We start from the raw sequence: 25618 nt of genomic DNA, 5'->3' as shown, positions 1-25618 counted from the left end.
AATATTTAATATATTAAAATATTTAATTTAATATTATGGTTTATTATTTTATGTAATTGTATTATTACCTTAGGTGTCTTGATGTGGCCACTGGGGGTTGCTGTTGTTGTTCCTTCACACAACTGTCGCAAAACGGTGACAGCGACACAACAGCACCCTTTACGACATACACGTGTTTCCTGCGATCTTCCGTGTCCTTCACGCTGCACGTCTGATCCAGAGCCGATCGTTCATTCAATCTGAAAATAATCACATCATGGCCAAACTGAGTAAAGAGAGTAAACAGCGGCTGCAGCAGGTGTTCCAGTGCGGCCAGTTCATCATCCGCTGGGGCTTCATCCCAACTGTGCTCTATCTTGGTAAGTATATTACATTTACCTGTGCGTGTGCGCGTGCGCGTGCGCGTGGCACTGATGAACAACTGAATCATGTGTATGTATGTGATTATATGGGATTTATGATGCTTTAATATGAGTCTGATGAAGGATTTGTGAATCGTTTGTGTTTATGTCAATCCTATGAAGCGTTTGTAAATCATTTGTGTTCAGATGAGTCTTATCAAGGGTTGTTGTCGTATAAAGGCTTGCTTTATGAGTCGTTTGTGTTCATACGATTCTTATGAAGGGTTTATGAATCATTTGTTTATATGAGTCTTATGAAGGGTCTGTGAATCATTTGTTTATATGAGTCTTTATGAAGGGTCTGTGAATCATTTGTTTATTTGAGTCTTATGAAGGGTTAATGAATCATTTGTGTATATGAGTCTTATGAAGGGTTTATGAATCATTTGTGTATATGAGTCTTTTGAAGGCTCTATGAATCATTTGTTTATATGATTTTTATGAAGGGTTTGTGAATAATTTGTGTTTATATGAGTCTTATGAAGGGTTAAAAAATAATTTGTGTATATGAGTCTTATGAAGGGTTAATGAATCATTTGTGTATATGAGTCTTATGAAGGCTCTATGAATCATTTGTTTATATGATTTTTATGAAGGGTTTGTGAATAATTTGTGTTTATATGAGTCTTATGAAGGGTTAAAGAATAATTTGTGTATATGAGTCTTATGAAGGCTCTATGAATCATTTGTTTATATGATTTTTATGAAGTGTTTGTGAATAATTTGTTTATATGAGTCTTATGAAGGGTTAAAGAATAATTTGTTTATATGAGTCTTATGAAGGGTTAATGAATCATTTGTGTATATGAGTCTTATGAAGGGTTAATGAATCATTTGTGTATATGAGTCTTATGAAGGGTTAATGAATCATTTGTTTATATGAGTCTTATGAAGGGTTAATGAATCATTTGTGTATATGAGTTTTATGAAGGGTTAATGAATCATTTGTGTATATGAGTTTTATGAAGGGTTAATGAATCATTTGTGTATATGAGTTTTATGAAGGGTTAAAGAATAATTTGTGTATATGAGTCTTATGAAGGGTTAATGAATCATTTGTGTATATGAGTCTTATGAAGGGTTAATGAATCATTTGTGTATATGAGTTTTATGAAGGCTCTATGAAGAGTTCAAGTGGTGTCACCATGCAGCGCCATCATTGTTAAATGAGGAAATATTTATGAAGCGTTACCCAACTCTTCTTGTCTTTATTGACATTCTACAAAATTAGCTTGGCTGCATATTTTTGGCATGGTGGGAAGTTTTTAAATGAATGAGATGCAAAAGGAAGTTGTAGAATTTTTTACCGGTTGAGCTGATTTACAGGGAAAAGCCCTGCAAGAGGCCATTTGCTTATGTAGGGAGTCCCAAAATTAATATTTTCAACATCTATTCAAATGACAAGTGTTGTTTTAAAAATGAATTTTGATTATAAACTAGTCACTTCTGTAGCTGTAGAAATGCTCTCAATCCATTTGAATTTGATGAACTCAAGTATCAAGCCATAGCATATTCATAGCTGTTACTTTTTAGAGCACAAAAGTTCCAGAAGTAAAAATCCCATTATTAGTTTTTTCCATTGGGGAACTGATTATTACCGATAACTTAGAAACCTTTAAGGGTGTTTTCACACTTGGGTCCTCTTTAGGGTTAGGGTCCAAACCCTAAACCCTAAGAACCAAACTCAGACACCTTTAAGTGGACCAAAATTAAATAGAGTGAAAAAGGAACCAGTTCTCTTTGTTTCATACTATTTGTGACATTGAAAGTGGGCTTAGATCTATTTTTGGTCCACTTGACCCATTACGGGATCTCAGTCTATTTTGCATTCACACTGTTGTTTTTGTGGAACCCAGACCACATTTTAAAAGACAAAATTGATGTTGATGATTATTATAAACATATTTTATTGATCTTCTGCATCAAAAAATAATGGTATTGCATAACATCTTGTTTTTTATTAATTAAGAGGGAAAAGCAATGCATTACACTGAATGCATTGTATTTTTATATTAATAATACTGTATTTAGTGGTGAAATTCAATCATGGATTATGGTAGATTAGTCATATTGCCAATAAAACAATAGTAATATATTCATATTGTAATCTCTTTACTGTCATGCGCCATTCCAATGCGGTCCAGTTAAACCTTTGAGTCTTCATTTGCACAGAACACCGAAGAAAGATTTTGAGTTTGTTTTGTGAGGAGTTTAAATAGTTTTCATCAGTAACTACTCTGTCATCTCCATAGAAACGGAACAAGCGGCTCGTTGCGTCTCTGCTCTGCATGTCATCATTACTGGTGTACGGTAACCTGTCAGGGTCAGACATGTTTGACATTACGGGAAAGAGAAATCAAGTGAGCCCGGAGCGCTTTGTGTTCACAGTGCACGTTATTAGCGAACCGAACCGCAGGCTGCAAGCGAACGTACTCGGACCACCTCCCGAGATTGTCTCGGTTTGGTTAGCTTTAAAGGGGTCTGAGATCATTTGGATCATTCACATATGGGTCAAAAATCCAGAGAACTGCGCTCAGACCCCTGAAATGGACCAAGTGTGAAAACGCCCTAAGATAGACCTGCTGTGAGCTCCGAGGTTGTTAATCGATGGTGTTGAAGCCATCAGTCCGCATTTATTCATCTTTCTTGTAAAAATCTTGTGTTTTTTTTTTTTTTGGAATGCCCAATTCCCAATGCACTCTAAGTCCTCGTGGTGGCGTAGTGACTCGCCTCAATCCGGATGGCGGAGGACGAATCTCAGTTGCATCTTATCACGTGGCTTGTTGAGTGCGTTACCGCGGAGACCTAGCACATGTGGAGGCTTCACGCTATTCACTGCGGCATCCACGCACAACTCACCACGTGCCCCACCGAGAGCGAGAACCACGTTATAGCGACCACGAGGAGGTTACTTGCTACTCTTGATTATTGGGGGGTTACCTTTCCCCCCATCCCTCCAGAATCTACGCCCCTACTTCAAATCAACATTTGTAATGTTGTGATTCACCTCGGAGATTGTTAGTTTGGTTCATGGCTTCTCTTTTATGAAGGATTTTATTAAATCCCTATGGGGAAAAAAAGAATGGGGAAATATACTGCCAGAACCAAGACGGTTGAAAAGTGAGTGGGCTTCCAGGACCCAAACTGTCCATTTAATACCTCAAAATAAAGCAAAACAAACAATGTGCCAGCTGTATTGTTCAGTCATTCTTTTGGCACAACAGCTGAGGTTTTGCAAAGATTATGTCTGTCCATGTGTTGCACAAAAAATTCACATGAGATTTCGATGGGTCGGCTATGATGTCTGATTTCTTCAAGGTCTCGTTTGGATGATGTCATTGAGTAAATAAATCCAGTAGTGAATGACAACAGCAAGAATTGCACAGGTTTGGACACTTTCTCTGAGTTTCAGTGTGAGTTTTGACCCACTTCCTGTGTCTTCCGTTTGGAGTCACTTTCTGTGTGTGCCCTGCAACGCAGGACTTTTCTTTCTCTCGACACTCATCCAGATCTTAGCAGTGACGAAAAAAGGATGTGAGGAAAAAAGTTTCATGTTGCCAGTCTAATTATTGAAGTGTTTTCTATGTAAGTTCTTTAGAATGAGGAATCCAGACTTGCATAAAACTGGTTGTCGTTGGTTTCAACAGAAAAAATGCTTGCAAAATAGGCGATTTGTTCTCTCGTTATTACCCGAGTGTGTATTATGCACTTGTGTTTAAATAGTTAAAAATACTATTATGACATTTTCCGGTTGCTTAAGGGGACAAACAACTTGCAATTAGTGACAATAATAGCAAAATAGCCAAATATCGGCCCGATTAATCAGCCTGACCGATATATCGGTCTATCACAGGCTCAAAGGAATCGATTTTCGTTGCATTTATTCCCAAATATTTTGTCTACATGGTGTTTACATTAGTGATAGTGATAGATAAGTGTGCCATACCACGGGTGATGCACATTTTCTGCTTTAAATTCGTTTGTGAATATTAAGTGAATGTTGCGAAAAACAGTTTTGGTTGCACTTTATTTTACAGTACGTGTACTTGCAGTGTACTTACTTACATGTACTTAATATGGGTTAGGGTTAGTACCTAGTAATTACTGTAGTTGCTGTAATTATATAGTGCGTAAATGTGGAACAGTACTGTAAAATAAAGTGCTACCACAGTTTTTTATTATTAAATGTAAAACAATTTTTATTACAATCATACATTTTGATATATTTTAACTAAAAAAACATTGTAAATATTGAAGAATTTAACAAATAGGCTCATGCAGCATTTATGCAGAGGTTTGGTAAAAACCTGTGCAAAGCCCTGCCCCATAAATCATATGTTATTTATTTTTTTATTTTTTTCATAGTACTTTTGATATAGTAGCACTTAAATGTTATATGTAGAATTCTATTTACATTTTTAGATTCCAACATTGTAAGTATTTTTTGTTAAAAATGCATTGTAAAGGTATCACAGAATTAACGCACGCGATTAATTAAAGTTTAACACGTTAATTTTTCTAACATAAAACAGCATAAAAACTTCTGTGAAGATGGAACCTTTGTAATGTGTCCGCCCGGAGTCATTACACTGACGCACGACACAGTGCCAGAGCCCTTCTACCAAGATGAGCCTACAAGTTTAGCATAAAATTGCATAACGCGGCGGTCCCATTGACATTCTATGGGCGGTACTGCCGTAATACTCTCCTATGATAGAGCCGCGGAGGTTATCTCAGTAAGTAAAAGAATCTATGACAGCGCTTCCCTGTGAGTGATAAAATTATGGAGAAAGGAGCTTTTAGCACTGTTTGATGTACAAAACAAGCCCAGATGGGACTTGTAAGGCGCATTTTAATTATCACAGAAGCAATTCAAGTCTTAACTGTCACCAAAATGCAGAATAAGACATTTTTGTTTGGAAGTGCTTTTCATGGTGTGTTCAAAGCGGCGTTGATGCTCTGAATCATGAACGCAGCTTCACGATTGCTGTAACAAAGCGGATAGTCATAGTCTACCGGCAGATTAATACTGTGGAGGATGAGAGTTTAAGAGATTTAATGCCCATTTTGATGAATATGCAACCTATGTAGAGACTAGTTCTTTCAATTAGTCAAACTCCCACTTAGACTTTGGCAAACGTTTAATGTTACTTGAATTGGTGCTTTTATGGCATATTTCTTGTGCAAGGCTTTGTTTGGATAATGTTAATTAAGGATTCTATTGTTACATATTGTTTTGTTTTCTTTCCTAATATGGAAATAAATGCATTTTGAAAAGAAAATAAGTATATATAGTGTCAAATTTCAGCACTTTCAAAATCTGCGATTAATCACGATTAACTACAAAAAATTATGCGATTTAATCTTGATTACAAATTAAGGTAGCACTAATTATAATACATTAGTAATGTCTCATAATACACCTTATAATATGTTATAAGTTCTCATAAATAATTTTAGCCACAATAATAATACATTATAATACTTAGCTATTGATATTGGATGCTCGTGAGTATGCTGTGCGCGCTTGTGCTGCCGCTTCATGCTGGTGCCCTTTTGTTTGTTCATTTGTTTGTTTTTTGGACCTCTGGACTAAGTGCTTGGAGTTTGATCTTGATCTTGCTCGTAACACTATTTCTTTTCATCAGTATTTTTTGGATATTAACTGCTCTAATGGAATAAATGGACTATTTTTTTAAATGATCCTGATGACTGACCTGGCTCCTTTTGTGATCCCATCACGCCGATCTGCTGCGAGTCCTCACCCTTCGCATCCATCACCTCCTCCACATGTGATACAGTGAGTTTCCACTCTCTGGTCTGGTCTCTTTATTATTTGTGCAGGCATTCCTTCAAATGGTTGTGTATCCTTCCTTCCTGTGGTCTGTTTGGTGTGATTTCGATACGGTTCTGGCTAACGTAGTAGTTTTATCAGTAAGCTGTTTGCTTGGGTCCCAAACAATTATTGGTCATGTCTCTGTTTAACTGCTTTTTGGAATTTTTGGAGTGTTTTTTGCTGGCTTCAACCACACTTTTTCATCTAACATGGCTATTCAGTACTCAACTGCTCAGCTTAGAACTTTGAAAGGATTTTTTCGCCTGCCGTCAGACACTTATGATTGGTGTAAACAACTCGGAATTGTACGCCGTCCACGTTATATACACTGATCAAAGAGGACACTTTGGACTTTTCACCGCTCGTATCCGACTGGCATTCCTGCAGTCTGGTCTAACACCCGGGCTCCCCGTTAATTTCCACATTCAAATCATGTAATTAATTGTGGAAATTTGAGATCATTGCCCATTGATCCCCATTATGGCAGTCAAAAACTTGCATCTTCAAATTTACACTGTGCCTTGTTAAACTCTCGTTCTTTAACAGGCAAATCATCAGTGCTTAATGACATGATTACAGACAAAAAAAATTGATATGCTGCTTCTTACTGAAACCTGGTAAGTGCCCAATGACTTCCTAAATTTAACTTGCTTACACCATCTGGTTTCACCAATTTTTCTAAACTGCGTCCCCATCGCAGGGGTGGAGGACTGGCTGTAGTTTGCTGTGAGAGTATTAAAATCTCTGTGACTCTGAAATTCATCTGTTATTATACTTGGTGATTTCAATATACATGAAAATACAGTGCAATCTAACAAACTTATGTCTATATTGGTATGTTTCAATCTCATAAAACATGTTGATTTTGCAACTCATTCCACTCACTCATATACTGGATGTTATCTCTGTTTCTGGCTCTGACTTTGCTTCCTCTGACCACAAACTTTTAAACTTTAGCTTCAGTTTTCCAATATCTACACCATGTATATAAAAAACTGCTTTCTGTAAAATCAGCTCTGTCAACCCCACATCTTTCTCTGATTCTATAAGTGTTGTGGAATATTGAAGTCTCTTTTCCTCTCAGTAAGAAAACTCTCAAAGTCCAGGGGTTCCAGATATCAAAGATTAGACTTTATTGAACAAAGCAACAAAGCCGAGATGTCAGCTGTATCATCTATTGTTTCATTGAAAGCATACGTGTTTATACACTTCTGTTATCACACTTTACCTCATAAGCACACCTCTCTTTGCAATTTTAGTGTGGTTTTCCATTATCTTTGTTCACCATCGTTACCTCACAGACCCTCTGGCTTCTTTTTAATGGTGGAATCTTAACCATTAGCTTATTTAAAAAAAAGAACCTTTAAATTAATTTATTATGAAAGTATACATTCTAAGTAAATTGAATATTACAGTCTAATAAGATAACATGGCTATGCCATTCAATTTATGGCCCTTGCTTTCTGGGTTCATTCCATCTTCTCCTAAAAACTCTCAAATAACTTGGTCACCAGGAACTATGGGACACGGCACTTCTTCCTGCCTGGGTCCCCTGTTCTGTTCCTGTGAATAAATAGCTTTGTGTATAGCAGTTAATTGTCTCATGTAACCCCTTAGCTCCATCTGTAATTGTTCTAAAGGTGGGCCTTCATAAGGACCTCTCAAATGCAGTATTGGCATGGGTCTGCCTGTTAGCATTTCATGCGGTGTTAGATTAGTGATTCTATTGGTCTGCATGCTGTATTTCATCAATGCAAGGGGTAGAGCATCTACCCAATTGAGTTTGGTGTCAACACAAATTTGATTGATCTTAGCTTTGAGAGTTCCATTCACTCTTTCTACCATTCCCTTGGACTGTGGATGGTAAACACACCCTAGTCTTTGTTTTATTCTCAACTGTTGTATCACTGTTTTCACTGTTCTTTGAATGAATGCTGAACCATTGTCAGAGCTAATTTGAGATGCTATGCCAAATCTTGGAATGACCTCTCTGGTCAAAAATGTTATCACAGTTTGAGCTCCCTGGTCTGCTGATGGTACTGCCTCTACCCATCTGCTGAATCTGTCTATTATCACCAACATGTATCTTTTTCCTCTAATTTGGACTTATACACATAAACGTTGCTCCAGTATTTAGCATAAATGGTATTGTTTTGCCCTCTATTTTAACCTGCAGCATAGGTTCTTGATCAGCATCAGATGATATCATTGGAAGCTGACCCCTCCCCATAGGATTCTCTGGGCAGCCCTAGTAGCCCTGTTGTGGTCCACGCCATGGATTGAGCAGACCTGGTGCTTAAGCTTGGTATTCTTGCTGCCATGGGGCATTGTTTGGACTTGGTGGTTGATTATTTGGCCATGGATTAGTAGGGCAATCTCTTTTGGTGTGTCCAGGCTGATGGCATCCCTAACATACTCCTGGTGGGCCATTATTTCTAGGACCATTGTTCTGTCTACCTCTTCCTCTTCCTCCTTGTTGTGGTCTGGTCCAGTTTCCGTGGTTTTGTTGTTCTGGTTTTAAGTAGAATACAATTGGTGCTGGTGGTTGTGATGCTGATGCCATTGTATTCTGGACGACAGGTACAGGTGGTATCAAGGCAGGCTGGGCAGCAGATACAGGCACATTCACAGGAGCCATTACTACTGATTGTTCTTCTTTCTCTTTTACTGTAGCTTGAATCTTTTTCTTTTTCCCAGTTAGTTCTTCGAGCTGTAGTTGTGCCAGTTTTCTCTGTAGTTCTCTTTCTTGATGCTTCAATCTTAACTCATTTCTCCTGTGTTCTACAGCATGAGTCACATGTTCACAGAACTCCCTGTGTTATTTGGAGTTCAGTCCAACTACATCTTCCAGTTTTTCCTTCACTGGGGTTGGCATAGTATCCACTATGGCTGTTTTGAATAATGTAGTTATTATTGGGTCTGCTTTTCTCTCCAACTCTTGTTTCCATCTTCTTTTGTCTTTGAATATAAGTAGTTGGATTATCAGCTTCATTTATTTTGGATCCATTCGTGATGGGTATTCTTTTCTCAATTCTTCCCACATGTCAGTGCGATATCTGTCAAATGCAACTCCATCCAGTCGTGTATTATCAATTGCTCCTTTTAGATGCATTTTTTTTAAGGATCTCATTCATCTTGGATCCTCCTAGACTTTTGGCCAATAACGCTTTAATGTCGCCAATAGCTAGAAGTTTTCCTGTCATTTCTTCTTCAATTACTCTGATCCATTTTCCAGCCCCTTCATGGATGTCTGGAAGGCGTGCTATCAGTCCATCTAGGTCCTGATTGGCCCATGGCACATACTGTCCTTGTGTTCCTTTGATTAATATTGGACTGTCTTTTCAAATATTTACTGGGGATCTCTGGATCACTGAAATATTGTTACTGCTCATCACTGTGTGGTTGCATGTTGCTTGGATATCTTCTGGGTTAATGTTCATAGCCTTGCTCTTCATCAAACATGTCCCTGTCGCTTGGTTGGTCATCATGTAGTCTCAGGATGTCTAACCATTCATTGGTGAGATGCACATTGCTTGGGTATGCACTTGGGAGATGCATGCTCGTTGTTCTTTCCAATCTTCTTTGTTGGTCTCTTGCCAACATGGATTCTCTTTTGGAACATCTTCAAGAACCAGGTTGCCTGTGACATATTTATATTCTCTTTTAGGGCTGTTTGAGCGTGCTCTGCATTTTTGTTCTCTTTTGCTTCTCCCTTGCTATTTACTCCCCAATCTCCACTGTCTCTTGCTCCAGTGCTTTTAGCCTTTTTGTTAAGTCGCTCTTAGGTGGAACCTTTGCCCGTGGCCTATCTTCCTCTTCTATTTCTTGTTCATTTCTCAGGTCTGCTTGTCTTTGTGATGTATTCTGTTCTTCTTCTTGTCTTCCTTTCATCTCAGCTAATGCTGATGTCACATGTTGATAGGCATTCATGATCTCCACACCTTCTGAGGTTATGTTTCCCATTTCTTCTCTAATGCTTACTCCTTCACTGTCCCTATCAGCATTATCATCTTTTAAGGCTATGTTCCCTTTTATTTCTACTGTTCCTGATATAGCAGGCATTTGTTTTGCAGGTTGGTCAAGAGGTGGTGCATAGGGAGGTGGTCTCTTTGTTTTTTCACTTTTATCATCTAATGGTCTTTTTGCCTGTCTCTCAGCTTTTTATTAATTTTATCCCATGATTTTTAGACAACTGCAATACTTTTTGTTCTTTTCCTTGTTTTTGACTTTGTGATTTTTGATCAATGCTTCTATTTCTCTACACATAGCCACATTAAATGTTCCCTCTGCTGGCCATTTTGTGTTTAAGCTCTTTGTTCTTTTTTCCCATTTTTTTAGACAGCTCCCTTATTGTGTCTTTACATAATAGATACATTGAGCACATCTGTTCTACTGGTGTTGAAGTCATTGTTGCTTAACTTTTATTATCAGTGTATATTATATTTCAATGTACCTCTATAACCCCAGCACCAGGCTGGTCAGACGATGATCACTAAAAGTATCCGACCCTTGACTTCCCCTGGGCTTTTGCTGGGTTGAGGACTTGTCACAGTTCCTAAAGTATTTTACTGGTCTTTCTCAGATATTTCAGAATAGCATTTATTTGTTTTCTGTTTAATGGTTTTACATGCACTTCCTCTGCTCCTAACCAATGTGAATTGTTCTGCATCCAGATAATATCTCCTCCTAGGCTAATTATGTCAAAACTCCAAAGCTCATCTTCAGCAAACCAGTGACCTGTGGCAGCTATTCCTCCTTCCCAATGCAAAAAAGTGAGAGATGGGGTTAATTCTACGTGACACCCTCCCCATGAAACTACAGAAACATTTAATTCACTTCTATCACAATATTCTAAATGAAAAGGTTCAAGGAAGTCAATCAGGGCTTCCCTTTCCTCTCGGTTTAAAATTCTCCTTCCTCTCCTTCCTCTCTTTCTCCCTTTCCCTCTTCTGTTTCAATAAGAATCACTCATTATTTACAGTGGTTAATTGCTGTTATTTCTTTTCGTTTTAACACCCATATGCTTCCACCCACAGCTGTTGCCTCTGCTCTAGATCTCTGCTTAACACAGTTGCTACTTCCACTTTTCCTACAGTTCCATTTGTTGTGTAAATTGGTGTTATTTCTCCACTACTGTGTTTATGGAATATTGTCTTACTTTTCCACTGCACTGGACGCATGTCTGATCTTATCATAAGGTAGCCATTTCTTAGAATTGTTGCCCCTCCTGCCCCCTTTGGCCATCGGCTTCTTGAATTCCTTCTGACATAAGGCACATATACTGGGTCAATGGGTATTTTTGCTGATGATGCTAATTTCCCCAATTGAGGACTCAACATATAAAGATCATTCTATTGGAACAATGGTTCAAAGGTCAAATGTTTCTCCATTATAGATCTCCAATCTACAGATGGCCATTTCTGTTCTATTTCCTTTAAATTTGTAACTGTATTCAATTTGTTCAAAAACTCTTTGTTCTATCAATTCCTTTTTTTGGCCAACACAGTCTATGTATTCAGATTCTTTCCAGAAATGATTACTAATTCCCTGTGTTACCATTAATAGTCTTTCTAATTCTATCTCTTTTCTTGTTTCTGTTAGTCTTTGTATTCTTTCAAATTCGGTAACGGCCTGCTTCAACATTAGTTTGCTATTTTAGGAGGAACACAGAGAAAAAAGCCTTCTCCGTGTCTCTGTGTTTGTCTGCTCAGTGCCTCTCCTTTTTCACTCTCTCTGTCTGCCTCACTCAACCCCCTCCCTTTTTCACTCTCTGTCTGCTGAGTTACCGGTCTCTACAGCATGCAATGCAGCCTTGCAATGTTCCGTCTCACTGCATGAGAGAGGAAGAGATAGAAAAAAAAATAGATGCTTTTTCTTACTAAGTTCTTACTACTACTTTTTTTTTTAACAACTGCGTTTCTTGTCTGAATCACCCTAACTACAATTTGAATGGTGTCCAGACAAGCAACAAAGCCAATGTCTCAGAAGACACACACAGAATAGACTCATGAATATGAAGTTATTAACATTCATAATTGTTCAATTTAATCTTAATGTTTCTCCATGGGTTTCACCCGCCACCACCGACCAATTTTTCCTTAGCATTATTAATAATTTTCTACAATCAAATACATCAAAGATATTTCTTAATTCTTAAAATCAGAACTTCTATCACTAATAACATTTTCCATTATATACACTTTCAAAAGAAGAAAACTTCTATTTTATTAGATATCAGAGCATCTGAACAAAACTGTTTACAATGTTTGCTTAGTTCTTCCTCCTTATTGGAGGTTGGAACTTTATTTTCCATTTTATCTGGCATGATTGGTCACAGATCAAACCCAAGAAAAAGCATCACAATGTTGACAAGTCTGCCACACATAAAAATCGGAAAGCCAGGTATTAAGAGCACAACTTCAGCGGATTGGAACTGCAGAGAACATGACATGATCCAAATCATTCTTACATTTCTTTTCCTTTAATTTTAGTCTCAAAGGCAGCTTCTCAGTGCACCCATGATCAACCAATGCCTACACTGTGTATATAAAACAGAAAACAAAAAATAAAAGGAAAATATATATCTGAACTAAAAGAATCTGCTATCTATCTTTTCAAAATTCAGACACCCCTCTCTGAGTGGAGACACAAAGAGAGATGAGTTTTCCCATCCAAAGTCTGCAAACAATCATTTACAGTATGGAGTATAACCCCTCCCGCTCACTCTGCTTACAGAGCAGCATCTCACTCATCACTCCATCAGACAGTTCCTAACAAAATAATAAACTCTAAGTATCTTATTTTTGTTGGTTGATCAAGTTTACACCGATAAAGCTGCAATTCACATGTAAATTTGTTCTCCAGACATACTCAAACACATAGAAAATCAAAAACAAAACATATAATCATGGGTTCTTACATTTAAATATCAAGACATTACAGTGTTTCATTTAATATTGTTCACAATTTTATTCTCTCTTAAACTGGACCAGACAGAATGTAAAACAGACACATAAATGTGAGGTTTTCACATTTAAGGTTTGCATCTCATAGTCGTTACAAAATAGATTTTGGTTTTGGAATTTTCTTTTCTTATTAGTCAGTTTCACCCCCCTTTTTTTTCCTCTTTTCTGTTTCTTTGAGATTTTATTAATCAAATCTTTACACAGTGGATTTCTAGATGTTAGTATTTCCACTGGTGTGTTTGCCATAATTATACCTTATTGTAATGTGACCACTTATCTTCAATACAACTTTTGTTTAAAATCCAATTATTAAGTTGACATTAGTTTAAAGTAATACACTAGACTCAAAACTTTATTGTTTGTCCAGATAATGTGATATGAACTTTAACTCTAAGCACAGATATACCACTTGCTCTTTCTCAGTTTAGTTAATCTTATATTACGCTTTCTTCATGGCATGAAAAGAACAGCCCAAGGCTGAATCTTATCCAGCCAGCTAAGAGTTAACTTTTTGCTTTCATTCACACTTTTACAAACAGTCGCACTTCACAGTCACTTCACACACACTTTCAGACACAGATACAAACATTCTCTCAAACACAGAAACACATGTGTTTTTTCTTATTTTTTAATTTTTGTTAATAATTTTTTTATTTATTAATGATTGTGTCTCTTTATCTGGATCACATCGACTACAATTTTGATGATGTCCAAATAATCAACAAAGCCAATATCTTGGAAAGTTTTTAGTTCTTGGGATGACTTTTCTAACCTTTTTCACACTTTTTTCATCATTCATTTCACTGTTTACAAATACAGAATTTAACACACTTGTTTCATACCACAGCATTCATAAATGAATGCAGGAAAAACAATCACATGAGCTTATAACAGCACACCCAACCACACACTCATAGTTTGATTTCACACATACAGCATAGCACAACGGAGCCAGCATAAACACAGCACAGTCAACACAGTCATCATACAAAAACAATGCAGTCAGTTCCACAAACATCTCAACACATATACATCAATTCCACAAATAACACAGAACAGACAACACAAAACTAACAGAACCCTTCTTGGGTGTACACGCACGAACACGCCTCTTGTGTGACCTACCAATTCTTCCCTAGAAGTGCGGTATATGTTGGATTTTAACCTGCCCATTCAGACCACCGCCATCCACAAATTGTGCGCTCGCTGTTTCCCAGCCAGTTCAAGGATCCCCGTTCAGAACGCGTCTGTTCAGAGCGTGCCCTCTCATCACTTGAGTCACCATTAAGAGCGGTATCCACTGGATTTTAAGCGCTTCAACTTATTTACATTTGCATGCACAGTCTTTGAAATCTGGAACCCAGTTCTCTATTTTATCCAATTAATCATTCAATTGAGTTCGGGACTGGTGAGGCTCTTTGAGTTGTCACTACTACCCAGGTCAAACTTACAACAGACTACACAAAACACCTTTTAAGCAAAATCGTTTACCTACATTTTTTGGTGCCAGTGATTTTGTATAGTCCGTGTTAGCAAACCTGCAGTGGTGCTCTCTTGGCCCCTTTTCCAGCCCCACGTCGGGTGGCAATAAATTATGTTGTGGAATATTGAAGTCTCTTTTCCTCTTAGTATGAAAACTCTCAAAGTCCAGGGGTTCCAGATATCAAAGATTAGACTTTATTGAACAAAGCAACAAAGCCGAGATGTCAGCTGTATCATCTATCATTTCATACAAAGCATACGTATCTATACACTTCTGTTATAACACGTTTCCTCATAACCACACCTCTGTTTGCCATTTTAGCCAATAAGCGTGGTTTTCCATTATCTTTGTTCACCACTGTTATCTCACAGACTCTCTGACTTCTTTTGAATGGTGGAATCTAAACCGTTAGCTTATTTGTAAAAAAGAACTTTTGAATTAATTTATTATGAAAGTATACATTCTAAGTAAATAGAATGTACCAGACTAATAAGATAACTTGGCTATTGGCTATGCCATTCAATGCTGTGAAGAGTACTTTTCTGTCATGGCGGAATGCCCAGATGTCTCTCAGCGAGGTCATGAAGACCTTACAGTCTCTCTTTGTTTTTCTGGATTAAAATAATGCTCAAACTATCCTATATAAGTACTTTTTCTATGTCTGATATATGAAAATATACTATAATATTTAAAAATATACTATATAAGTGCCTCTCCTCTGTCAGACTCTTTATTATCTCACTGTCCATCAGAGATCTGTTCTATCTATAGTGATGCTATTTTTAAAGCACTTCAGAAGCATGCCACTGTTAAGACTAGGATGGTTCCCTACACCCACGCCTCACCCTGGTTCACTCCTGACTCAATGTACATTCATTAGTTTGTACAGAGCACATGCTGAACTACCAAACTGCCCTTACTGCTGCATGCTTCTCCTATCTCTCCTCAACCATTAAAAACTCTAGATGCAGACCTAAAGCACTTTTTGCAATGGTAAATAAACTAATTAAGCTTCCAGAATATGATGTTTCTGGCTCTGATGAGCTTGTGAATGGATTCAATTCTTCGCAGACAAATTAAAATCTATTTCTGAGTCTATTGCCAATGATACCTCACATACATGTGCTTCTCACACCGAGTCTTTGTCAGTCCACCCAAATTTTTCTCTGTCTGCCTTTACTCCTACTACTACTTCTATAATTTATCTAATTTTGAAGTCTAATTCTACATCCTGCCAACCTGACCCTGCTCCCACCTCTACTTAAAATGTGTGTCTCTGATATTTCACCTACCATCACACATTTGATTAACTGTTGCCTTGCCTCTGCCACAGTTCCAAAAGTTCCACATTTTTTATCCCGTTGTCTCCCAATTTGGAATGCCCAATTCCCACTACTTAGTAGGTCCTCGTGGTGGCACAGTTACTCACCTCAATCTGGATGGCAGAGAACAAGTACCAGTTGTCATGTGGCTCGCTGTGCATGACACCGTGGAGACTCACAGCATGTGGAGGCTCATGCTACTTTCCATGATCCATGCACAACTTACCAAGCGCCCAATTGAGAGCGAGAATCCCTAATCACGACCACGAGGAGGTTACCCCATGTGACTCTACCCTCCCTAGCAACCGGGCCAATTTGGTTGCTTAGGAGACCTGGCTGGAGTCACTCAGCATGCCATGGATTCGAACTCGCGACTCCAGGGGGGGTCGTCAGCGTCAATACTCACTGAGCTACCCAGGCCCCCTTCAGAACCCCCATTCTTAAGAAATTGGTCTTGATCATTTAAATTTGAATAATTAAAGGCCAATTTCAAATTTACCATTCCTAGCAAAAATAACTGAAAAGTAGTGGCCTCACAATTGTAGTCTTATTTAAATTCTAATGGTCTTTTTTAACCTTTCCAGTCTGGTGTCTGTCCATCACACAGCCCTGAGGCTGCTCTTCTATGGGTGGTTAATGACATCCTCTTGTCTATGTATTCTGGGTCTACAAACATACTAATCCTCCTCAGTCTAAGTTCTGCTATTGACACTGTTTGCCATTATATGCTCATTTCTGGCCTCTCTGAATTTGGCATCACTGGTTCAGCTCTATCCTGGCTTACTACTAACCTTACTGACAGAAAATATTTCATCACATACATCATTACAAATCTACCACTGCTCCTCTAACACAAGGTGTTCCGCAGGGTTCAGTTCTTGGACCATTACTGTTTATTATTTACATGCTTCCACTTGGTGACATCATACATAAACATGGCCTTCAATTTCATTGCTATGCTAATGAGATCCAAATTGACCTTACCACCAGCTCTGACTCACTATCTCTTCCTACCTCACTCACTGCATGTATAAGAGATATCAAACACTGGATGTCCCTGAATTTTCTTAAACTCAATAAAAACAAACTGAAATATTATTAACTGGCTCCACTACTTTACTTTTCAAGTAAAAAGAATGGACCTGTGCTTTGATATTGATGGGGTTCTTGTTAAGCCCTCCCCTTCTGTTCTTAATCTTGGTGTTTTATTTGACTCCTCTTTCTCTTGATTCTCATATTTCCTCTTGTTAAAAGCTCTTTCTTCCACTTACGGAATATTGCACAAATTCAATCTTCACTCACTCTGGCTGATGCTAAAATTTTGGTACATGCTTTGATCACATCACGCCTTGATTATTGTAATGCTCTGTTTATCGGCTTACCCAGCCCACCCCCCCCCAAAAAAAAACATTGCTAGGCTACAATATGTCCAAAATGTAGCTGCAAGAGTCCTCACTTTCACAAGGCGCTCTGCCCACATCACCTCTCTTCTACATGATCTCCACTGGCTACCTGTTGCATCCTGTATTCAGTTTAAGATACTCCTCCTAACATTTAAGGCTTTAAACGGACTTGCTCTGGTTTATTTGTCTGATCTACTTCACCTTTATTTGCCTACTCGGTCTCTTAGGTCTTCTGAACTTGGCCTTTTGTCTGTTCCTAGATATCAGTTGTCCACTGTAGATGGAAGGTCATTCTGTGTTGTTGCTCCTAATCTATAGAACGCATTACCCCTTACTTTTCGTAATATTTTCTCTCTATCCACTTTCAAGACCCAGCTGAAAACATATCTATTTGCAGTACACTTTCAGTAACCTTTTTTTTTTTTTTTTCGTTTATAATGTTATGAAATGTATTTCTGAAATGTACTTGTTGTAAAGCGACCTTGAGCTTTGGGAAAGGCGCTATATAAATAAAACTACTACTACTACTACTACTACTACTTCTACTACTACTTCTATTCATAGTTATACCTTAGAGATCTCTTTTTTTTGTGAGGCATGGTCCACATCTGCAGATGCTTCTTGTGAATAGCAAACTTGAAATGTTTGAGTGCTTTTTATAAGTCAAAGTAGCTCTAACCCACACCTCCAGTCTTGTTTTATTAATTGGACCCCAGGTTTTCCAACTCCTGAATATAATACGCTTTTTTTGTCGTATTTAGCTTAGGGATTCACTTATTTTTTTCCACAGCACTGTGAATGTTTAATGTGATGTGTTCAATTGAGACATGAAAGATTATAATTGTTTGTGTGTTTTTAGCTTATGCAGATTGTGTTTGTCTAGACTTGTGACTTTAATGAAGATGAGATCACATTTGATGACCAATTAATGCAGAAAACCAGCTAATACCAAAGGGTTCATATACTATTTCTTGCCACTGTATAAGTGAAGATGCACATAGCAATATATGGTATTTTATAAGTCTGGTGAGTAAAAACAAAAATGTACTAGCCAGTGGTGATTCTTTCTCCAACGTTACTGTAGAGGGTTGTGTATCTAATCAATATATGATTGACTACTAGTTAACAGATTTGAATGCCTTCCAGGTTTTCATGGTAACTCATGATATTTTTTCTTTTTCTTTCTTTCCAGGTTTCAAACGAGGTGCAGATCCGGGAATGCCTGAGCCAACAGTCTTCAGGTGAGTTTTGATTACACAATTAGATGCCACACTCACAGTTTTTTTTAATGGTCGATGCTAAAATTCACGGGACACGGGACAACATTTTTATGAGTGGGCCCCATTTTACTGCAGGAGAACACTTTAAAGATGTTTTTTTTTTATTTCCAGTTTGCTTTGGGGATGAAGACGTACTGGAGAGCCGCAGCACACATATATATCTGGATCTTCTCAAAACTTTACTCTCTATAAAACTCAATGAAGACTCATAGACGAACATCTTCCATCATCTCAACTTCGGAGCTTTGAAACTTAATTTTGTGTTGATATTTATGTAAAGACTATACATCACATCATTTCCATATTTTTTGCTTTCTGGGATTTCTCTGTCCAAAACATGTATTGTCATGAGAAACACAAAAATGTAACCAAATTGTCTTTATTTCTTCAAATTATATCATTGTAAACAGTCTCATTAAAAGTTTACATTTATAAATATTTATCAGTGCAGTTTTCTGTATTGTTTAAATGAGAATACAGTAAATAAAAGTACAGGACCAATTGTCAGTGTTGTACAAATGAGAAACGTTAACATTACTTTAAGTTTAAAACGCACATAAATAATGTTCTGAGAATAAGTAAATAAATATCTCTACCCTCCCTTGCAACCGGGTCAATTTGGTTGCTTAGGAGACCCAGCTGGAGTCACTCAGCACACCCTGGATTCAAACTCACAACTCCAAGGGTGGTAGTCTAATAAATATATATTATAAATATTAAATAAATAATTGTTTGATGTGCTTCTGTAGTTAGTTGTTCCCTGAGACGAACTCACTGGGTCTCTTTCTGTCTTCACCGTGGTGACCGTGTCCACTTTTCCTCTGGCTCATGTAATTGATCGCTCTGCATGTATCGATCATGACGCTGGTAAAGTTGAACAGGATGGAGTGCACGGCCGTCTTGCGCGTCCACGCCGATCCGACAGGTAGAGGAGTGCTGGAGATGCCTTCAACCTGTATATTTCTCAGCTTGAGCTATAGGTATAAACAAATGTATAGACATTTGTTTAGAAACCACCATTTACAAATATACAAATATCTGTAACACTTTACAATAAGGTTCTATTTGGTGCTGTAAGTGTTTTTTTTTTTTTTTTCATGGAAAGGTATGCAAAAAATGTTTTTACTCCCTGAAAGATATCACTGAAATAAGTGTTTTGTAGTTTTGTAGTTTCAGCGAATTATTGAGGCTTAATGCCATTTTTAAGCCATGTTGTTCATAACAGTTGACAGTTGAGGGCGCTATTTTGTTGCTGTTGTTTTTAGCAACCATTTCTGCACAATGGCGGCCTCAATAAAGCTCATTTTGTAACTTTGGAGGGCGTGTTTTAGAAAGGGGGTGTGGCTAATTCAACGGCGCAGTCTCGTGGAAATAGAACGGCTAAAATTGCTTGCAGCACCTTTAATGCATTAGGTCTTATGAATTAACAATGAATAATGGTTTTTTTTTTTTTTTTACAGCATTATTAATCTTTGTTCATTTATCAATTTAATATTAATATAAACTTTTAATATTAATAGTATTATTGGTTTGTGTTCATTTTGCTGTAATGTTAACAAATACAACTTTTAATATTGTCACACTTTAGGGGGTAAGTTGTCACAATGGGAACCTGACATTAAATTGCTAATTATAGGCTTTCCTGTTAAATGTTATGAAATGGCAAAAATGTAAAAGGTAACATACAAATGATGCAAACTATTGTTTTTGATCAGCAGATATTGTGATAAAATTATTGGATAAAATTACAGTTTACTATATTGATATAAAATGATAGATATAAACATATGCCTGACCTGACATTTATGAAACTGTATACCCTTTTCCTGAAAACATTTTGGTTAAAATTACCTGCAGTATATAGCTGACCATTGCCTTAATGTATCCCAATATTTATTCTAATTGTTCTGAACTAGATGAAACCAACATACAAAACCACTGCTAGTGAAAACACACATTTGTGCAATTCGACTTTTGACTCAAAACATTAACGCCACTGAGATATAGCAACTTGCCCCGATCTCCACATATACATTAAATAATGCAATTAATATACAATTTAGGGGGTTCCTGTTGAATGAGTTTTTTATATATATATATATATATATATATATATATATATATATATATATATATATATATATATATATATATATATATATATTCCTGAGCTTCAACATGCAAAAGTGTTATTCAATATTTTGACATTTAAGTACCAAAACGAACTTTGCCACCTGTTGTAACCAAAGTAAATAAAGACGCTAAATTCATCCCATTGACCACTGTGATAGCGTGCACTTATGCGCTTTTAATGTTCAAGTGTGTTTACCTGGTTGTTAATGGAATCCAGCAATCGTTTCGTCCTGTGTTTGGCATCGTTCATCAGGGTTGAGGTCAGATTTTCTCTCTCAATGTAACTCATATGATCTTTATACCATGTCAGAACACTGTAAATGCGCCCTAGACACCTTTCCTGAAACACAAGACATTACACATGGTTATTCTTCATTTCGGGGGGCTTCTTAAAAAAATGAACCGTTTTCAAAAAATTAGCAGTGAATAACGACTTAAATGTCTACTACTCACACAAAGCTATCGTATGACTTCAGAAGACTTATAATAGGAATATAGTGCACAAGTTGTATAAACTACTTTTATCCTCATGCTTTGCTATATGCAATGCATAATTTAAATGAATAAAATATGACTGAATGCTGTTCACAAGACTCTAGACTGTCATTTAAGGGTAAAACTTCTGCTGCATCGAGTCACGTGACACAACATCATGCTGTCGATTTCTGTAGCGGAGAAATACAGTGAGCATCTTTCGCTAAAATAAAAACGAAATTGAAGCAGAAACAATATTCATGTGTCTGATATGGCAAGGTTTGTGACGGGACAATTCATCGTGGTTCCAGAGCGCCTTTAAACTAGAAACTATTTTTCCAGTCTAAAATTAGTGTTATTAATCTACATGTTTCGAACCTATTGATAATAAATAGATTGTTTACATTTTGTGAAAATTAATCAGAGATAAAATCATCTTTGGCATGGATGGCAAGAAAGACAACCAAAATTTTTAAGATTACGAGTTCTCGGGGGGGGGGGAGCCTGGGTAGCTCAGCGAGTAAAGACTCTGACAACAACACAGTCGTGAGTTCGAATCCAGGGCGTGCTGAGTGACTCCAATCAGGCCACCTAAGCAACCAAATTGGCCCGGTTGCTAGGGAGGGTAGAGTCACATGGGGTAACCTCCTCGTGGTCGCTATAATGTGGTTCTCGCTCTCAGTGGGGCGCGTGGTGAGTTGTGCGTTGATGCTGCGGAGAATAGCGTGGGCCTCCACATGCGCTACGTCTCCACGGTAACACGCTCAACAAGCCACATAATAAGATGCGTGGACTGACGGTGTCAGACGTGGAGGCAACTGAGATTCGTCCTCCGCCATCCGGATTGAGGCGAGTCACTACGCCACCACGAGGACTTAGAGCGCATTGGGAATTGGGCATTCCAAATTGGGGAGAAAAAAAAACAATTACGAGTTCTCTGCTTATGATGAAAAACATTTCCATTATTTGATAGTCAGCCCCTTTATACTTAACGATAGCAAAGAGTATTTTTAAACTGCACTATTAAGATATACATTGTTTGTTTGTTTTTTGTAGATTTGCATTTAAAAATTAAGACTTTTACTACCCCTGAACCCCCATACAGTATCTTTCCTGTATATGTACTGTATATATAAACAGTAGAAGATCCCCCATAGTCCACTACTTTGGTTGTCTTTAGGCCACAATGTCCTCATTCTTGCACAGTTCTTAAGAGACTATTTGACTGTTGATTTAAAATTGTAATTTTTACTGCAAATGTATATCGGCCCCAAATATCGATTATCGGTCTCTTTGAATACTAATAATCGTTATGGTTATCAGCCCTGAAAAAACATATTGGTCGACCCCTAATAAGAATGATTTACTCCTGGAAACAAACAATTTGATGAAAAAAATCTGACTTAATTCAAATTTCACAATGTAGTCCCACTGTCCACATACGAGGATATTAATTTTGAGGAAAACCATTTGCTCTAGGAAACATTTGTCATTTTTGGTGCTCGACAGATGTGTAAGTTGTCTTAATTAAACATTACTTGAAAAGTTTTAGGCTCATACCTCAAATATTCATGTTACTTGAAATTATTTTTCTTTAAAAAAGCCATAGACTTTCGATTTTAAGTGTTAGTAACTCAAACAAAAACATTTGATTTGCATGTGCAACTGAAGTACATGTGTCTATGCATTGCTGTGGAGAAATATGTATTTAATAGTTGACCTAGAATCAGTATAATCTTCGTTATTTAAGCTGTGCTACTGTATGACCTAAATATGAGTCCATTCAATTAAAAATATTAAGTAGAAACAGCAACATTTAAAATAGCAAATCTAAGTTAAGTCAACTTGCATTTAGTTACCTTAACTTAAAAAGTTGAGTTCTTTCTATATGATCAAGTTAAGTGAATTTTACTAAACTAGTTTTGGAGACGCCATTACTCAATTCAACTGATGGAACGAGTTTACTCAATCAATTGAGTAAAGTCAACTTATTAGGGTTTTCAGTGTATGAACTGTCATGTTAAAGAAAGAGCTGCGCAAAGATTCTTCAAAATCCTCTTTTTGTGTTCCACACACACACAAAAGCATTTTGAACAACTTGGGCGTGAGTAAATAATGACATAATTTTCATTTTTGCTGTGAATTATTCCTTTAAATGTTTGATTTAAAAGTTTAAGGATATTATCTATCTTTCAAAACTAGTATGACTGTGTTTTAAGTCATTTTCTAGGATGACTACATGTTGATATGATAAGATGTTCTTACTGTGCTGAAGTTTCTGGACAGACAGCCATCTGAGGCTTTGAGAAGTGGAGTGCTGATTTTCACACCTTCAAATGAAGTCATATTCACCATTTCTTTGAAATCTTTCTCAAACTGGACATAAAGAACATGCAGGGTTAGTTTAAGACAATCAGCAATCTGAAAACATCTTTAATTCAATCTGTCTTGAAAAGCACCTGTTCATCTCGCAGTGTTTCCACGTCCTTGTGTAGTTTTTGTGCCATCAGGTGCCATTTCTGTTTTCCGGTTGGAGGACTCTTAATATCAACATCCTGAAGTTCATCCCCTGATGTTTCGGTTAATTCTTCCATACTGCTGTACAGAGCCGCTGCGTCCATAACACTGATGAACACTGCCAGTGTGAGAGACAGGGAGACTGTATCTGCAGAGAGAAGTGAGAGAGAAAGTGAGGAAAGCCGTCTGTCTGCACATGGGAGGATGTCCGGTTGGTCTTGCGTCTCTACTTACTCAGAGATGATGGCATCATTAAGTTGAGCATGATTTGTACGATGTCTTCCAGAAAACCCAAAGCTACTGATGTTTTTCAGAGTTTTAGAGTGAGTTTTATACACAGACTTCAGGAGTTTCCACCTCTCAACCCGCCTTAAACGCATTATTCATTGAATAAAATAGGGGAAAACTGCCTTGATTCTTATTTTCATAAATGAATTTTTTTCTTCTAAAATCTGTTCCCCTCTAAACTCAAAGGTTACAAGAAGTGGTGATTTTTTTAAATGGTACTTTTATCACTTTATTAAAATATTAATTACTATAGAATATACTACAATATACTATATAGTACATACTATACTGTAGTATATTTTTAATAAGTAGTAGTATTTAGTACTTTATTTACTTAATTACTTTATTTAATTATACTTAAAAGCCCAGCGTTATGTACCAAATCTTCATTTTTTCTGGTTATTATTGGGATTTTGGTTGAACAAAAATCTGCCTGCCATAGTAAATAAAGAATAATATTTTTTTGACATTTTATAAATGGATTTTAAAAACCATCGGCTGATTCATCGGTTATCGGCTTTTCCCACCACCTTAGTTATCACTATCGGCAAAATCCACTATCAGTTGACCTCTAATTATTAGTAGCCTAATGTTTGTCACCTACATAAATAATGGTTTAAACTAGTACAAAATGTTGAGTTTTATAAGCTGTAATTTATTACTGTGTATATGCTATTCTATATACTAACTTTTACTATTTTGCTATAGTATGTACTATACTATATTTTGCATAAGTAATAAGTAGTAATAATATTTAGTAGCTATTAGTAATGATTGTAACCTACTTAATATTTAAAAATAGTACATTTCTTAATGTTGTTTTTGTTTTTAAAGTTTGTATTATTACATATACTATATAGTAATACATACTATATTGCTTTAGTATATATATATATATATATATATATGTATATACTGTATATAAATATTACTTTAACTTATTCAAAATACAATATATATATATATATATATATATATATATGCATATTCATATTACTATTATTATTGACTATTATTACTATATTATATTTTGAATTAGTAATAGTAATAATTAGCTTAGAGATGATATATTGTTAAAGTAAAACAACTCATTCAATACTGGATGAATTAATAGACTTTTACCTTTATAGCTGATTAAAGTTTGGGAGACCAGGGCAAGTTGTCACATTTTTCAGTCCTTCAGGTTAGGTTTACTTTTGAAAGTCAATTTTCTGTATTTATTAATACCTGTTGACTACAAAAGGCTATTGAACATTTTCCCAGCGTTACTGCAAGAAAACAAAAATGCAGTTTATTTAACACATGTTGGTCCCTTTAGTGTGGCTTGCTGTCACAATGGGAACCTGCTGTTTATAGACTCTGTTTGAAATAGAAACACTATTTAAATTGGAAAAATTATTGAATTTAAATTATAAATGCATAACTATTCATAAAACAGCAAAAAAAAAAAAATGTAACAAAAATATTAAACTGTTGTATCTAAAATATTTAACTGCTGTTTTTGTAATTAATTAAT

At 36.6% G+C, this 25618-nt stretch overlaps 2 protein-coding genes across 2 annotated transcripts; one reads left to right on the top strand and one right to left on the bottom strand.

Moving 5' to 3' along the window:
- The first annotated feature begins 168 nt into the window (after positions 1-168).
- On the top strand, positions 169-19130 carry LOC127425536 (mitochondrial import receptor subunit TOM7 homolog). Its single transcript, XM_051671636.1, has 3 exons — positions 169-359; positions 18603-18651; positions 18802-19130. Exons 1-3 carry the CDS (start codon positions 257-259, stop codon positions 18815-18817), a joined length of 168 nt encoding a protein of 55 aa, XP_051527596.1. The 5' UTR covers positions 169-256; the 3' UTR covers positions 18818-19130.
- A 154-nt stretch (positions 19131-19284) lies between these two features.
- On the bottom strand, positions 19285-24095 carry il6 (interleukin 6 (interferon, beta 2)). The gene is made up of 5 exons (XM_051671635.1): positions 24049-24095; positions 23757-23962; positions 23563-23673; positions 21020-21163; positions 19285-19664 (listed from the first exon to the last, which is right to left on the bottom strand). Exons 1-5 carry the CDS (start codon positions 24077-24079, stop codon positions 19440-19442), a joined length of 717 nt encoding a protein of 238 aa, XP_051527595.1. The 5' UTR covers positions 24080-24095; the 3' UTR covers positions 19285-19439.
- Between the last annotated feature and the right edge of the window lie 1523 nt (positions 24096-25618).

The sequence above is a fragment of the Myxocyprinus asiaticus genome, chromosome 34, assembly GCF_019703515.2.
Source record: "Myxocyprinus asiaticus isolate MX2 ecotype Aquarium Trade chromosome 34, UBuf_Myxa_2, whole genome shotgun sequence".
Classification (NCBI taxonomy): Eukaryota; Metazoa; Chordata; class Actinopteri; order Cypriniformes; family Catostomidae; genus Myxocyprinus; species Myxocyprinus asiaticus.
Note: the sequence above shows the minus strand (reverse complement) of the source record. Positions and strands in the feature narration are given on the sequence as shown.

Excerpts from the sequence above, each read along its gene's own strand:
- LOC127425536 (XM_051671636.1), top strand. The coding sequence starts at position 257 with ATGGCCAAACTGAGTAAAGAGAGTAAACAGCGGCTGCAGCAGGTGTTC. Across the intron at positions 360-18,602 it reads CCCAACTGTGCTCTATCTTG|GTTTCAAACGAGGTGCAGAT; the intron begins GTAAGTATATTA and ends CTTTCTTTCCAG.
- il6 (XM_051671635.1), bottom strand. The coding sequence starts at position 24,079 with ATGCTCAACTTAATGATGCCATCATCTCTGA. Across the intron at positions 23,963-24,048 it reads AATGATGCCATCATCTCTGA|ATACAGTCTCCCTGTCTCTC; the intron begins GTAAGTAGAGAC and ends TTCTCTCTGCAG. Across the intron at positions 23,674-23,756 it reads AAACACTGCGAGATGAACAG|TTTGAGAAAGATTTCAAAGA; the intron begins GTGCTTTTCAAG and ends CTTTATGTCCAG.